Source organism: Sinocyclocheilus anshuiensis, unplaced genomic scaffold, assembly GCF_001515605.1.
Source record: "Sinocyclocheilus anshuiensis isolate Anshui unplaced genomic scaffold, SAMN03320099.WGS_v1.1 scaffold2166, whole genome shotgun sequence".
NCBI lineage: Eukaryota > Metazoa > Chordata > Actinopteri > Cypriniformes > Cyprinidae > Sinocyclocheilus > Sinocyclocheilus anshuiensis.
In genome coordinates, this window is record NW_015557079.1 from 131,383 (window position 1) to 146,915 (window position 15,533).

Here is a 15,533-nt window from a genome sequence, read left to right on the forward strand (position 1 = left end):
GGTGATATAGGAAAATGTGACAAAACAGAGTTAATAAGGTGAATGTATGCTACAAGAAGGCTTTGTCTACATCAGGGCTACTCAAGGGGCCACAAAATCGGATTTCTTTAACCTCAAGGGCCACACTTCTAATTTTTTTATAGTGCCTATGTTATATTAATAAGGCTACTGAGTGTTATACACTTACACAACCACGTATCAAACTAAATCGCTCCCATTATAATCAATGAAGCTGTACTGTAAGCTCTCATCTGTGGCACAGTTTGCAGAGTGGACTATAGATTTCTGCTTGGTGTTGGATTTTTTAAATTGCACTGTGCATTTACCATGGTATATAGCAGAATCTCAAAAAACATGCAGGCCGCGAGAATGCCCTGTGGGCTGCATGTTGAGTAGTGCTATTCTACATCCTATTTTCTTTCTCCATCTTTTCAAGATATGAGACTGTATTTTGCATATTTGCTTGAGTGTGTGTTGCGTTACAGCATCTATCACTGAACATGAGCATGTCTTGGAGCATCAGATCTTGTAAAGACATTAAGTAAACATAAAGAAAACTACTAAGAGTCTGCGGCTCCAAATGTGATGCAGTTCTCCAAGTATTCATATGACTAGGACCGAAAGGGAACTGCATAACATTCATTCCAACTGTGGATTTACATATGATCCGGTAACTCATATTATTTCTCATCTGAATTAATGCACCAGCTGTATTTTCCCTTGGGCTTGTGCAAACTCACTTGCTCACATTTTCTCTCTCTTTCATCTGTTCTTGTCATGAGAGATAGAGATACTTTTCAGATTTTAATTTTTTGGAAATAATATATAATCAGAAATCCACAGACGCTCCAGAAATTTGTCCTAGTGGTTATTACAGTTGACTAACACCATAAAAAAACATTTTCCTTACTTGAAATAAAAGAAATATTAACTGAAATAAAAGAAAATATAAAATAACTTATAAAAGTTAATAAATCTGTATAGACATTTAAACTATATAGACATCACAACAAAATTACTAAAACTTTAACTAAAATTAAAAAGAGTAAAAAAATAAAATTTAATTCAAAATAACATAACTAACTATAGTATAGTAAATAACTATAGTAGTATATCAATGATACTAAAATAACACTGGAGCCAATGGCATACATGCAATGTGAGTTTGAGTCTGGCTTGCAAACATTTCCTGATCCAATTTCCCCCTTTTAATCACGAAATGTATTAGTCATTGTTGTACGAAGAAAAAAAAAAGGTATATATGCACTATCCAAAAATGAGTAACCACAAATTAGTGCAGAAATATATATTTTAAATGCAACAAGATTTGTCAAAATGTTGTGAGCAAAATATTATTTTTTATGTACTGTAATAAGCATACCTACAGTGTGAAAAACAAACAAACAAACAAAGCATACAGATGAATATGCTCCTTTTATCCATCATATGCAGGGGAATGGTAGAACAGGAAGAACAAAAGTGTATGATCCAGCAAGCTCTTGGATGAGAAACAACCTATTCAACCCAAACCCTATGGTGTTTTATAAGAACCAGTAGTTTTCTTACTAAAAGCATTTTGAAACTAACCTCTCCAACCATGCCATTCCATGTGCCATTGATCTTTTTGCCATGCTTCCCATTGGTCACCAGGTAGAGATCATAGGTAAATTTTACCGACTTGGCAATCTTTTTGAGGATGTCTATACAGAAGCCCTTGCAACAGCGTTTAATGTAGATCCCTGAATCTCCTGTCTGATTTCTGGAGGTAGGAAAAACAGGAAGAAAAAGTTGAGAAGATTAATATTAGCACAGGAAGTTATTTTTCTAAATAGTGAAGAGGGCGTTTAACAAATTTCGCCTTAGCCGTTCATCAATCCTTAAAGGGGTCTTATGACCTTGATAAAAAGAACATTATTTGGTGTATTTGGTGTAATGAAATGTGTTTACGCGGTTTAAGTTTCAAAAAACACATTATTTTCCACATACTGTACATTATTGTTTCTCTTCTATGCCCCGCCTTTCTGAAACGCGTCGATTTTTTACAAAGATCATCGCTCTGAAAAGCGTGGTGTGCTCTGATTGGCCAGCTATCTAGTGCATTGTGATTGGCTGAATTCATCAAGCGTGTGACAGAAATGTTACAATACTACATCGAGAATATACGCCTTCTTTCTTTGCATATACATTTGGGTGGTGTTATGCAAATCTTCCCACACAGTGACGTAGATATGTGGGGGCGTGTTTAAACGAGGCATTTTAGGAAGGCGTGGCTGAGCGTTCACTTTTATAAAGAATATCTCTTTGGGTTTGAGACTTTAATCTTTGCGACTTTATGGATCTTCTGTATGCAAGAACAGCTTTTAACACGCCAAAGACAAAGGAAAACATGAAATCGCATCATATGACCCCTTTAATCAAAATACCATTTCATAATAAATCTGCATCTGAAGAAATCAATCAGTGAGTCAACATAACATCAAAATGACTAATGACCACTGCACTGACTATTGCATTGACTACATTGGAACATGGAGACTTAAATTTGTCAAAATTCACATTAATATCGGATCATTTATCATAATAAATGAGTGTTTTAGCAATAATTTATTACAAGAATGCTAAATTAATTTAACACTAATTTTACACAGATATTTTTTAATCAATATCAAAAAGAGACATGAGATACCAGTTTAATCCATAAATGAATCAGTATTTTACACTAACAGTGCAATACTGTATACACCACACTTTCTTACTATATGATATAATCTAGTCCTGACAGTGACAGAGCACCTTACATTTGAAAACTGAATAGAGGATCTGTGCTCTCATGAGACAAATCTGCATTTTGACAGTCAAGATTAATGACTGATCTCATATTGATCTCAAACAATGATTGATTTAAATAGCTGATTTAAGATATTTTACCTATACTATGTAGCTTTATCTATCCTGGATATTAAGCAAATCTTCACAGACAAACAGTGTGGCATGTCTGAGACCACTGAAAAAAACTTTATCTTTCACTTTTCTAATTTATTAGACATTAATTAGAAATTATATTAGCAGAATAATAATTCAAGTGAAATATTTACTTAGTATTTGGTCTCTTAGTATTTGGATTTTTTTTTGTAATCCCCAATATTTTCAGGTTTAAATATTTTCATTGTCCAGTTTTTTAGACCTCACTGTATTCATCTGTGATTTAGACAAGTTTTATAACATTTTTCAGTCTACCACTTATAACATCTGCTGTGAAATCTGCGACAAATCTGAATTTTGAACCAAACTGCAGCACATTTTCCTGAATATCTGTACTGTTCCTATTGGATTCTCACTGGAGTTTGAGCTGTTTCCTGCACGGCACTGTATTCCTCATGCAGGTGCCACTGAGGGGGTCAACATCCTCCACAATAACAAATGGAGCCTCCTCCAGCGTAACAATGGACAGGTGGTCATCCTCCCGCTCCCCAGTATCCGAGTAGAGCTCGAACCGAGGCCACACGTGGTACTTCATTGACAGAGACCCGTTCTCCCATTTACCAACCTGTGAAAGTGCAAAGAGGTCAAGATAAGAGCAGAAGATGAGAGAAGGATTACGAATTTTTTTGAGGAAGGCTGAAATCTTGAATTAAGATAAAGAGAGATAAAGAGTAAATGAAGGTTGATAATTACATCAGGGAACTGCACAGTCACGAGTTAAGAGAAATCAAGAGGCAAAAGAGAGAAATGAGTAGAGATACCCACCCTTTCATACTGCCTCTCCTTATTTAACAGTATAATGACCAACTTTGGGTGCATCTGAAAACCGTCCTCACTAAAGGAGAGGTTGCGCCCTTCAAATGTCACATTCATGAGGTACCTGAAGAGAAAACAGAGTGAATATATCAGACCAAACACATTTGGTGGTTATTAACACAAAGGCACCTTCCTCACTTAGACCTGTATAGCACAAATATTTTCAGAACAAGTCGAAGCAATTTACAGGATCCCTCAATGTCAGCAGTTTACATGGCTTTCCAGTGTACCTAGTGTATGGGCTTCTGCACACTATCCGTATGTCCACACATTTATAATGCAGGAAAGCAGGTTTGTTGCTTGAGGGTATAGCAAATTATATTCACAATGGCAAATGTGAATCTGGCAGCCTCCTGGTCACAAAACCACTATTATGACTTTTAAATCCACCCAGTTGGAGAGTTTTGAGGAGCTGGTATGAATTTCACCTCATTTAATCATGAACCCAATAAATTATAATAATCCAGGGGAAAATATTTATTACAGAGGTGAGTGATATTACATATCAGATCTAACAACCGATATCTTAGCCTTTAGTTAGTCATCCAAGAAAAATGTAACAGCAACATTTTATTTGAAAGTAGCATATTTCTATATTATAATTATAAACCAGTTTGCTGCATCTTGAAACAATTTGGCTTTGTATTTGATTGTAATGGATGCTGTGGATGAATGCAAACACTGCATGGTGAATAGTTTCATCCAAATGTCAAGTTTTTTCCAAAAACAGCATGCTTGACCTCCATCACTTAGGAATTAATCCTTGTCACGCAACCTTAAGAACCAGAGCATCTTGACTACACTGCCTTGGATAGCTTTTGACATGGTCAGCCACAAACTGTTCATTTCAGTGCGGACAACATTAACTAATTTACTGGTTTATTTCCTACTTAACAGATCATATAAAGTTAGCAAAAAAGCCTCATTTACTGGCTCTCAATCCAGGAGTCCCTCATGGCTCAGTATTTGGTCCTTTAATTTTTTCCATCTACATCAGATCACCCTGCATTACCATCTAATCAGAGTGTAAATTTGATTCCTCCTCACTGGCCCACCAGATTTTGTCAAATAAGTTCAAACAAAATGCTTTCGGTTGATTTGTAATTAACCTCTGTTGTAATTAACCTCTTTCATGTCACTAACCTGCTCCACAGACAAATTTGGGCAGTACTTAATGGACTGGAGTCTAGTGACTCGTCTTTACTGACCTCATCTAGCACTTAGATATCTGAACTGCATCAACTATGTTTAAGCATTCTTATATTGTGTTGTTCTTCTTGTTGCCCTTGAGATCTAACTTAGCACTTGACTTCTTAGTATTCTCGGCCACAGTTCCAGCATTTGGCAAATTGGCACTTACGTGATATGTATATATGAGTTCATAATAAGACAAAAAAGAAATGAACCCTTCAGTAACATTATACAATACATGTTATGAGAGACCATGGCATCATAGTAAGATCGATATATTACACAAATGTATTTTTCTAGCAGTTTTTTTTTTTTTTTTTTGTGTGTGCATTTCCTCCAGTGCTTTTTGTGTGTTTCTTCCACTGTTTCCTCCAAACTAAAATTTCAATATCATATTTTGGTTTAGGGATCAATTCTCACTATTAACCAGTTTTTTATTAGCATGCATATTACTTGCATATTGACTGTTTATTAGTACTTAGAAAGCACATAGTAATGCCTTATTCTGCATGACCATATTCTAGATCCCTTAATCCTACACAATAACTAAACTTAACAACTACCTTACTAACTATTAATAAGCAGCAAATTAGGAGTTTATTGAGGAAGTAATAGTTAATAGTTAACAGTGAGAATTGGTCCTCACTAAAGTGACCAAAATATGATACTGAAATTTTAGTTTTTAATATAGTTGTTTTGTCAACAAGTAAAAACAATAAAAATTACATTAACATACATTCAGACAAGAGTCAAATATATTTATATTTCTATATAAATATATACTTATTAATATTTTATAGTGAATTATAGTTTCATTAATTAACTATAAACAAATGTGTTTTCAGGACAATTGTTTTTTTCATAATTATGTACATGTTGTACGTTAATACAATGTATTATTTTTGCCAAAATAATATTTTTGTACATTATCTTTTACACTTTTGCTATTAATTGCTATTTTATTATAAATCTGTGTTAAATTGTATCTGGTTTTCCTTGGCAATGACAGTGGAAATGTTCAAAAGTGTTTCTATGATGTTCAGAAATTGATTTCTTAAAAATAAACGTACCCTGACCAATATTATGTATGACAACCAGCCCCCAGTGTTCCCTATAGATAAATAAGGAAAGGTGCTTAGATAGATACACTTTTCTATTAATTCACCCTACTGTGTCAAACACAGAACATACATTTCCCCACAGTAATAAAAAACATCAGCAGTAAAACATGAAACAGAATCACATAGACATATCGTTTCCCTTTTCTTCCATGGGTGTAAAATGTATGACATAGAAGAACTGACCCAATTTAGACAGTGACTGTAAATCAGTCTGTAGTCAGGTGCGTGTGTGTGTTTGTGCCCTTGAGCGCTGATACATGCACAGATTTTCATCATAGCGTGAGTATCATGTATGTGTGTCAACAAGTTTTGTGTCAGAGCCAGTGAAAACTCTCTGCTGCACTCCTCGCTCTCTTGCCTCCATCTGTGGGCTGTTGTCGCCATGACAACAATCGGCCTCATGAAAACTCACCAAAAAAGAAATGAAAGATAAATATGCAAACAGAGAGAAGGCTAGAGAGCAGAATGACCAAACAAAAAGTGTGTACTGTATTTCTCGTGCATGTACAATACAATGGAGTAAGACTGTGAAACAATGTTGATCTATACATACAGTACAGAAGCTAACATCAAAAAATTGACTTCTGGGAGGAGGTCTATAGCATCTGGAGAAAGCTAACTGTTAGCATATCAATGGCAGTCGCTCGTCTGGCCCAGGAGCTTCCAAAAGTATAGTATGTGACTTGAAATCTGATATCTTGATCATGGGTGCTTGGGAGCTGCATAAAAATGACAACACCATGCCCTTCAATTGAAATACTTGCAATTTAGACTATATTTGTTTGCAAAAATAGACAACAGAAAACATAGCTACTTTTGAATAGCTTGTAAATTTACTGGTTTATTTGCTACTTGAACAGCTCATAGAAAGTTAGAAGAAAAAAATTCCTGCCCCTCAATCCTGGAGTCCCTCATGGTTCAGTATTTGGTCCTTTATTTTTTCCTTATAGATCAGATCACCCTGCAATGCCATCTAATCATAGCTAATTTTGAATAGGTGTAAATGGAAAAATACATTGTATGCCCACTGAATCGTGTAGCTACCACACCAGCAGGGGCTAACTGAATCATGCTAATCCTTCAAATATGCCCCGTGATTTGTTAAAACAGCACTTACAACAGATTTCGGACATTTATTTAAATATCATTATATATTTGGTAGCATGGTAAATATCAAAGTATCATGGGGCTGCAATAGTACTTTGTTGTTACATTAACACTACTAGAGAATGACATATACAAACTGCAGTAGTTACTGCAATAGTTACGTGCACATCTGATCCATTTAACCTACAGTCTCATACAGACTCGCACACCATCAATTCCCAAATCGGTGTGTTAGGGCAGCCTGTGCTGATTCCTGACACACGAAGTTACGTACAACCCAAAACTGCCAACAGATAGAATGAAAGTGAGAGGGTATGTGTGAAAGAGAGAGGGAGAGAGAGACCCACCAGCATATAAAATGCGTTACCATGGTGCCCACAACCATAGCAATCTCCAAGCAATCTGCTGTGTTGCCATGGGAACAGTAATCTCACCCGAGAGAGTGAGGGAGAAAGAGAGGAAGAGACATGAAGAGAGAGGTAGCATCTTTTGTACTTACAGCAAGATGCATGATGCGGCAGAGACCCATTTATCTGTCGCTATAAATACAAACAGATCGATATTGGACATGACAGCCGACCAGATTTATCGTATCCAACGTTTTTCAGTTCTAGCATTGATCTGACATTAGAAAACTCATCTTCAGATTTACCGTACACCCATTTAAAAGCAAAACTGTTCAAGGAGCTATGAATTACTTGATCATACATTCAAGGGTTTCCTCTCATGTTTAATTTTGGACCTGCCATTACATCTCCTGGCTTGACACCATGGTATTTCATGATACTTGTCACGGCTGTGAAATAGCCTCTCAGGTCAACAGGGAACAGCTTTAACAACCATCGAAAACTTGAGGGAGTGTGAGGACTGGTATATGATTATTTCATTAATGTCTAGAGCAGGGGTGATTTCTCCGAGGAGCAGTGTTGTTATTGTTAACTAAAACTATCAAAAATAATTTTCTCTCACTGAAATTAGTTGAAATAAAATTTAAAACATACAAAAATTAATTGTAAAAAAATTTAATGAAATTACAAATATATAAAAAATGTAATATGTATATAAAGTAGCACTGTCCAACAATGAGACCACTGAATAAAGTTTCAGAAGGAGGCAATGTGTCTTACATATATTGTTTTTGATGGGATCACTTGGTGCCCTGGACAAGATAAGGCATGACCAAAGAAAAAAACTGTTTAACAACTTGGTAGTTCTTTACATAAGTAGTACTTTACATTAGTGGTACAGTTTCTCTGTAATGTGTAGGTGAACCCAGGTTCAAAAATGATTTTGAATTCAACAGCAAAACTGCACCTGAATTTGACAGCTGGGTTTTTTTTTAATGAAAAGGTCATGCAAGTTACATAAGGGTGAGTATATGATCTTCAGTTTAAAGTAAATGATATATAGAAGGTGCAATGTGATTGGGCAAAAGAAATTTGAATGTGTGATATGATTGATCAAATACTCTGTCAATGGGATAACGCCCGCTCATCATGTTCGCAAACAGTCCACACTGATGTGACATCAGTGATTCAACTGTAATGTTACGAAGCTACGAGAACATTTTTTGCGCAAAGAAAACAAAAATAACCACTTGATTCCACATTTTCGTCTCTACTCCATCACTTGCGTAACATTACAGTTGAACCACTGATGTCACATGGACTACTTTTTTCGATAATCTTGCTATGTTTCTGGACGTTGATCGTGGTAGCTCCCTTGCTGTCTACGGGAGGCTCAGAGAGCCCTCAGATTTCATCAAAAATATCTTAATTCGTGTTCCGAAGATGAACAAAGTTCTTACGGTTTGGAACGTCATGAGGGTGAGTAATTAATGACAGAATTTTCATTTTTGGGTGAACTATCCCTTTAAATGATCTTTGACTCAGGCGTTTTTAGCGAGCACTCAGCTCAGTTAATTTACTGTCATACTGCACCTCAGTGTCGGCAACCTTCATGACACCAACTGTGTTTACAGGGGATTAGCTGACTAATGTTCTGAAAATAATGTGACTATTAATAATAACAAATAATAACAAAACACATAAAATATTATTTTTACTTTACAATTCTAAAATTGCTTTTGAAGTAATACAAAAAGCATCAACACATTTTAATGAGACTTGATATGACTTGGTTTTAATAAATAGTATGTTTATTAAGAACAGTTCACTCAGAAATGAAAATTCTGTGACCATTTACTGTAACAAAAATTAATGGATATGGAGAGTGTTTGAAAAGTAAATTGAAAAAGAGTAAATTATGACAGTGTTAATTTTTGGGTGAGCTGTCCAATTAAAGCGATAGTTCACCCAAAAATGAAACTTCTGTCATCATTTATACTCACCCTCCAAACCTGTATGTTTTCTTCTTCTGTTGAACACACAAAAAAGATATTCTGAAGAATGTTGATAACCATACAGTCGCCGGTAGCCATTGACTTACATGGTATTTTTTCATACTATGGAAGTCAATGACTACTGTCAACTGTTTGGTTACACGCATTCTTCAAAATGTCTTCTTTTGTGTTCAACATCTGAAAGAAATTCATACAGGTTTGGAACAACTTCAGGGTGAGTAAATCATGACAGAAGTTTCATTTTTATGTGGACTTTGCCTTTAATATAAAAAACATACAAAAATATTTTGGTACTAGTTTGTTGATAATGTCAGGTAAATGGAGTTTCATTTGCCTTCAACTTCGTAAACATCAAATAGCATGAATTTACAGTACATTTGACTAAAAGTCCCGCCAAGAGGGGGCTTTGTCTTCTCATTTCAGCAGACCACCACACGTCACTGGTCTAGAGGGAGGCAGGCATGGCTGTTATGAGTCTAGAAGTAATTACAGTGTTTGCCCACCAGCACTGGGTTATTTTAATGCATCATCAACACAGGGGCGACAATAATCTGCTGAGGATTTATAACGCATGAGGTGTTATGACATCATGATATTAGTTAACCTAAACAGGATTTCGGATTAAGCGAACACCGATCGAATCATACTTTGGTCTCGTATCTCGTCTTCAGAGCCACCCACAGTGCGATTTATATTCATGAAAGTGGATGTGGGCTGGGGAAGTGTGTATAGGTTTTTCTAAAAGTAAGTGTGTGTTTATGTATGCATTTTTAATTAAAGCAAGTTAGAGGCTCCTGGGTGAACCAGAGATTAATTACCTTACTTACACAGGACACCATGTAATGATCAAACCCCTTCCCCAGGGAAGCCTGTGGGCCTTGTAACACCGCGATACACCACCAACACTCACACACTCTAATGGATAGACCTAAAACACACATTGATACATAGACACACACACACACACACACACACACTTCCTCTCTGTGTAAGGCACACAAACACACCTTTGGGAATTGAGCTGCATTAAAGCTTTAAAGCCAAATATTTTGAAAAGGCAGCTTGTTCATTTTGTATTTTGTATTCTATAAGTGTGAGAAAGCAAACTATAAATGGAGACAGAAAGGAAGTGTGTGACAGTGAGCAGAGAATGGAGAGATAGACAGAGAAAGAAGACAGAGAGAGAAAGACAGCTTGCAAGACCGAAGGGGTTCACCAGTGTACAACTGATATCTTGACCTACTTCTGAAGAGTTATTGTCGGCGTCTTTAAGCAATGCCCAAAAGCATCATAAAAACGTCCACAACCACCTTATTAAACTTCCTGGGCATCAGGTCTACTGGCCAACCAGTGAACCTGAGAGCAGCAGCCTGAGGGGCTACAATTAACTGAAGTGGAGAATAAAAGCCTGGCAGCTTCACAAGCCTTAAGCACCTCAGAGGCGTCAAAGTATCAGAGAGCCACGCAATCACACATGCGAGGGAAAACACAACATAATAACACACCAACAAACAAGCAAGAATGTAGTATCTTCAAGATTGGGGAGACCATATACTGTATATGTTTAAGTCAACACAAAAAGAATCAAAATCAATACATACATATTTTAGACAGTAGACAGTTATAATATAACAATTCTAAATAAAAATATTTCATATATGAAATTAATTTATAAGTGTACACATGTAAAATGTATGCATGTATGGCTGTAAAAATGCTACTGTAAAAACCTGTTAATTGGATAACGCTAAGTTTCCACAGACAGTGAAAAACTAATACATCTAATGGGAGATTTCATGTACAATACACTTAAATTTACAGCTTTTGTAAGTAAAAAAAAGAACAAGTAACCTTATCATTTACAGTGAAAATGTAAATTAACGCTCCCTGAATTCTCTGTGGCACTTCACTTTTGTTTTTTCATTGAAATAACAGTTTTTTCTTATCAGTTATGTTACCATGATGTTTTTTTTTTTTTTTTGCATTTGTGTGTATGCCCCTGTGAACCTTCTATTATTATGACATTAGTATTTATTTAAAAGTTACTTGTGATGAACTTTGATTCATAATGTGGCTTTCTCACTACTTGTGTTTTTAAGGTGGTTGTCAGTACATTATAAAGATAGTAATTTGCTATATTACATTATTTTATTTTATGAAGTTTTTTGGTAACACTTTCTATGAAGCCCGTATTTATAATACATTATAAGGGTATTCTTAAGGCATTATAATGAATGCATAATGCATTATAAAAAAACTTATAATATGTTGTATCATCTCATGAATATTCATAAGAACAGTTTTAATATATTATAATATTTACTTATTTGTGGTTATAGCTTTTAAGAGTATGATGATTTATAACACAATGAACACGTTGCATCCACTTTTACAATGGATTATATTTCTCATAGTTATAATGTATTAAGTCTCATATCTTGCCATTTTTCTTATGCTACTTTACTTAAAGCGGTCAAAGACCACTTATAAATTGTAATAATAATAATACTAATAAAAACATTTCTCTCAAACAGCCATAAGAATTATAAATACGGGCTTCATAGAAAGTGTTACCTTTTTTTTTTTACTGTAAATTTAATTTTAATCGGTAAAACCCCAGTTGCTGTTTTTTTTTTTACTGTAAATTTCACTGAATTGTTTACTGTGTAATGTATTAATTATAAATATTTAAAAGGCATATAATTCAGTAACTTTCAACCTCATTATCTTTTTTTAAAATGCAATACATTTGACAATAATAAAAGGCTGCATCTATTTAAAAAAACATGTTAAAAACTAAATAAGAACTTGGAAATCAGTAGGATGTAAAATGCTAAAGGAATTTAGAACATCAATAAGCTAATGATATTTTAGGTGGATTCCAAATATCTATAAAATTGTGGGAAACTGTCTTCACAACAATAAAAACCAAGATTCAGAACAATAGAACCATTAAATTGATTAATCTTAATCATAAAAATTCAGTGTTGGGGAGTAGCTAGCTACAAGTAGCGACGCTACTAGCTTAACTACATTTTTCAGTAGCTTTACAGTAGCGACGCTACTTTTAAAACAGTGTAGCTTTTCCTGTGGCTAACTACTTTTTCCAGCAAGTAGCGATGTAACGCTACATTCCGTTTTGCGTTCTGACGAGTCACGAGCCTGTAATGCATTGAAGCAGCGCAGCATCTTCTTCTGACTAGATCACAAACTACATTTGATCATTACCGCCATCTGTTGTGATAGTTTACAAAATCAAATGATTGGGAAACTTTTTGTCATTGAAATGGCTTGGAAAAATGTCCCAATCAACCTGAATTCACCCTACTCTTTGAAATCATGATTGCATTACAGTATGTTGTTTTAAACCCCAAATATTTTACTTATAACTTCATTATATTTTACTTATAACTTCATTATAATTATTATAAAATACTAATACTAATATAATTATGAATTATTAATTATTTGTAATGTTAATTGTAAAAAAAAATATAAAATAAAAAAGGTAACACTTTATTTTAGGGTCTCTTAACTAGTTGCTTATTAGCATGCATATTACTAGAATATTAGCCATTTATTAGTAGTAATTAAGCACATATTAATGCCTTATTCTACATGACCTTATTCTACATTCCTAATCATACCCTATACCTAAACTTAACAACTACTTTACTAACTATTAATAAGCAGCAAATTAGGAATTTATTGAGGGAAAAGTCGTAGTTAATAGTGAATAAGTGTTCCCTATTCTAAAGTGTTATCAAAAAAAGAATAATAAAAAAAATTGAAAGTAGTTTCAATTTAGCTAGCTACTTTTTGACAGTAACTTGTAGTGTAGCTAGCTACTTTTTCAGAAGGGTAGCTTGAATGTAGCTTAACTACTTTAATTTACGAGTAGCTTGTAGCTGGTCAAGCTACAGTTTCAGAGTAGCTTCCCCAACACTGTTAAAATTCAAGAACGTTTCAAATAAAATAATTTTTTTTTCACAAGAATAACCCACACGTTCTTGCAATCAATTTATCTGAGATAAGTACATGTAACCTCATTTAATCTCGCTCTCAACCTTTATAGGGTACATGTATCTCATCTAACCTTCTCCAACCATGCCAAAACCTTCAGCTGACCTTCAGAGGAAGCCCTTGAGGCTGTCTCAGGCCCTTAACCATCACAGATCATGACCCATCCAGCTGAAAAGCCCTCCATCATCGCTGACAGATCCACCGCAGAGCATGGTGGGTGTTCCAGAATGATAATATAGAATCTTGGAATGCCATTTAAATCGTCTCCATTATGGTGGAAACGGATCATTAGAGTCCTCGAGGGGTTACAGGGTCCGGTGCTTCTCATTCAGCCCACCTCATAATGCTGTCATTCAAAATCTTCCTGTGTGTGCATGCATATGTGAGGTCCCAGGTGTGCACTGCAGGTGAACCTGCACTCCCAGAGGACTCTAAAGAAAACTGTTTTCTCCATTTTGTATTTACGGCTACTTTTTCTCTATCTTTTTTGTGTTCTCCAGTGTTCATAAGATATTAGTGTCCTTATCTTCTCATCATCCAATTCAAAAATCCACTTCAGCAACTCTAAAGGCTAGTCTAACACATCCGCCTAATTACACAAATACAACCATCTTGTTCTACCAGATACTATGCCCGCTGGGTAACTGTTGTAAATCCACCATTCACAAATAACATAAAAGTGTTTTTTTCCAATTAATTACTTGTTTCCCTCATCTAAACAAACAAAGCTTTTTGCAACAACACAACTATATGTCTTCATAACATGCTCTCCTGGCTACATGCAGTTCCAGAAACATTATAAATGTTTAATTTAATGTTTAAGTCAAACCTTAACTATAGTGTTTCATTAATGATCGATGGCGCATTTGTATGCAGTGTGTTATTGACTGGTTCATCGCTGGAATTAAGTGCTCTTTTACATACATGCCTTAGAAAACAGCTTCCAAATTTAGCATTGAATATTTTAAAATGTTTTCAGAGACTGCAAAATTAAGGAATGTTGAATGTTTCCCTGCTAACCGCCCTTCAAACACTTCACACAGACAACTGTATAAAATAAGAGTTCAAAAAGAAGAGAAGAAAGAATCGGTAACACTTTAGTTTAGGGACCAATTCTCACTATTAACTGATTATTGTAATGCATATTATTAAAATATTGGCTGTTTTTAGTAAATATTTTGCATGACCATATTCTACATCCCTAATCCTACCCAATACCTAAACTTAACAACTACTTAACTAACTAATAATAAACAGCAAATTAGGAGTTTACTGAGGCGAAAGTTGCAGTTAATGGTGTTAATATCGAGAATTGGACCTTAAAGCGTGAATCTTTGGCCTAAAACTAATCAGATGGACGTAAACAGAAAGAAGCCATAGAAGAAAAGAGATGAATGAAGAAATTGTAGGTAGAGCAGGAATAACTGTAAATAAATACTGTAAAAAAACACTACCCTTCAAAAGTTTGGGGTCATTAAGATTTTTTTAACGTTTTTGAAAGATGTCTCTTATGCCCACCAAAGCTACATTTATTTGATCAAAAACAGTAATATTGTGAAATTGCCACGTTACGCTGTTCAGGGAGCATGCTGGAGTCACGAAGGAACGTTTAGCAGTCTTTAATAAAGGAAACACTGGGAATCATCACAACAGGAGCTTGAGCAACACACGTAGTGCACAAGTAGAACTGACAAATACAAACTGAACAGACTGGGGCTTATAAGGACTGGATAACGAGGGGCAGACAGGTGCAGGGAATCAACTAATAATCAAACTAAACAAGGACAGGAACAAGACCAAATAAGGAAACACAGGACCAGAAACAGGGGCAAAACATGACACAGACCAATCCAGAATCCTGACATATCGCCCCCCTCCCGGAAGGTAGAACAACAGAGGGAGGGGGGGGGAACTAAGGAGGAGGCTAAGGA

At 35.2% G+C, this 15,533-nt stretch overlaps 1 protein-coding gene across 3 annotated transcripts in view; it reads right to left on the bottom strand.

Annotated features, from left to right (window-relative positions):
* Window positions 1-15,533, bottom strand: part of grin2bb (glutamate receptor, ionotropic, N-methyl D-aspartate 2B, genome duplicate b) — a 106,359-nt gene that overhangs the window by 15,884 nt on the left and 74,942 nt on the right. For all 3 annotated transcript variants that reach the window (XM_016471606.1, XM_016471605.1, XM_016471604.1), the window contains exons 6-8: window positions 3,748-3,862; window positions 3,339-3,547; window positions 1,588-1,759 (exon numbers count right to left, since the gene is read on the bottom strand). In XM_016471606.1, the coding sequence (XP_016327092.1) occupies window positions 1,588-1,759; window positions 3,339-3,547; window positions 3,748-3,862 (496 nt within the window). The remainder of the gene's footprint in view (window positions 1-1,587; window positions 1,760-3,338; window positions 3,548-3,747; window positions 3,863-15,533) is intronic.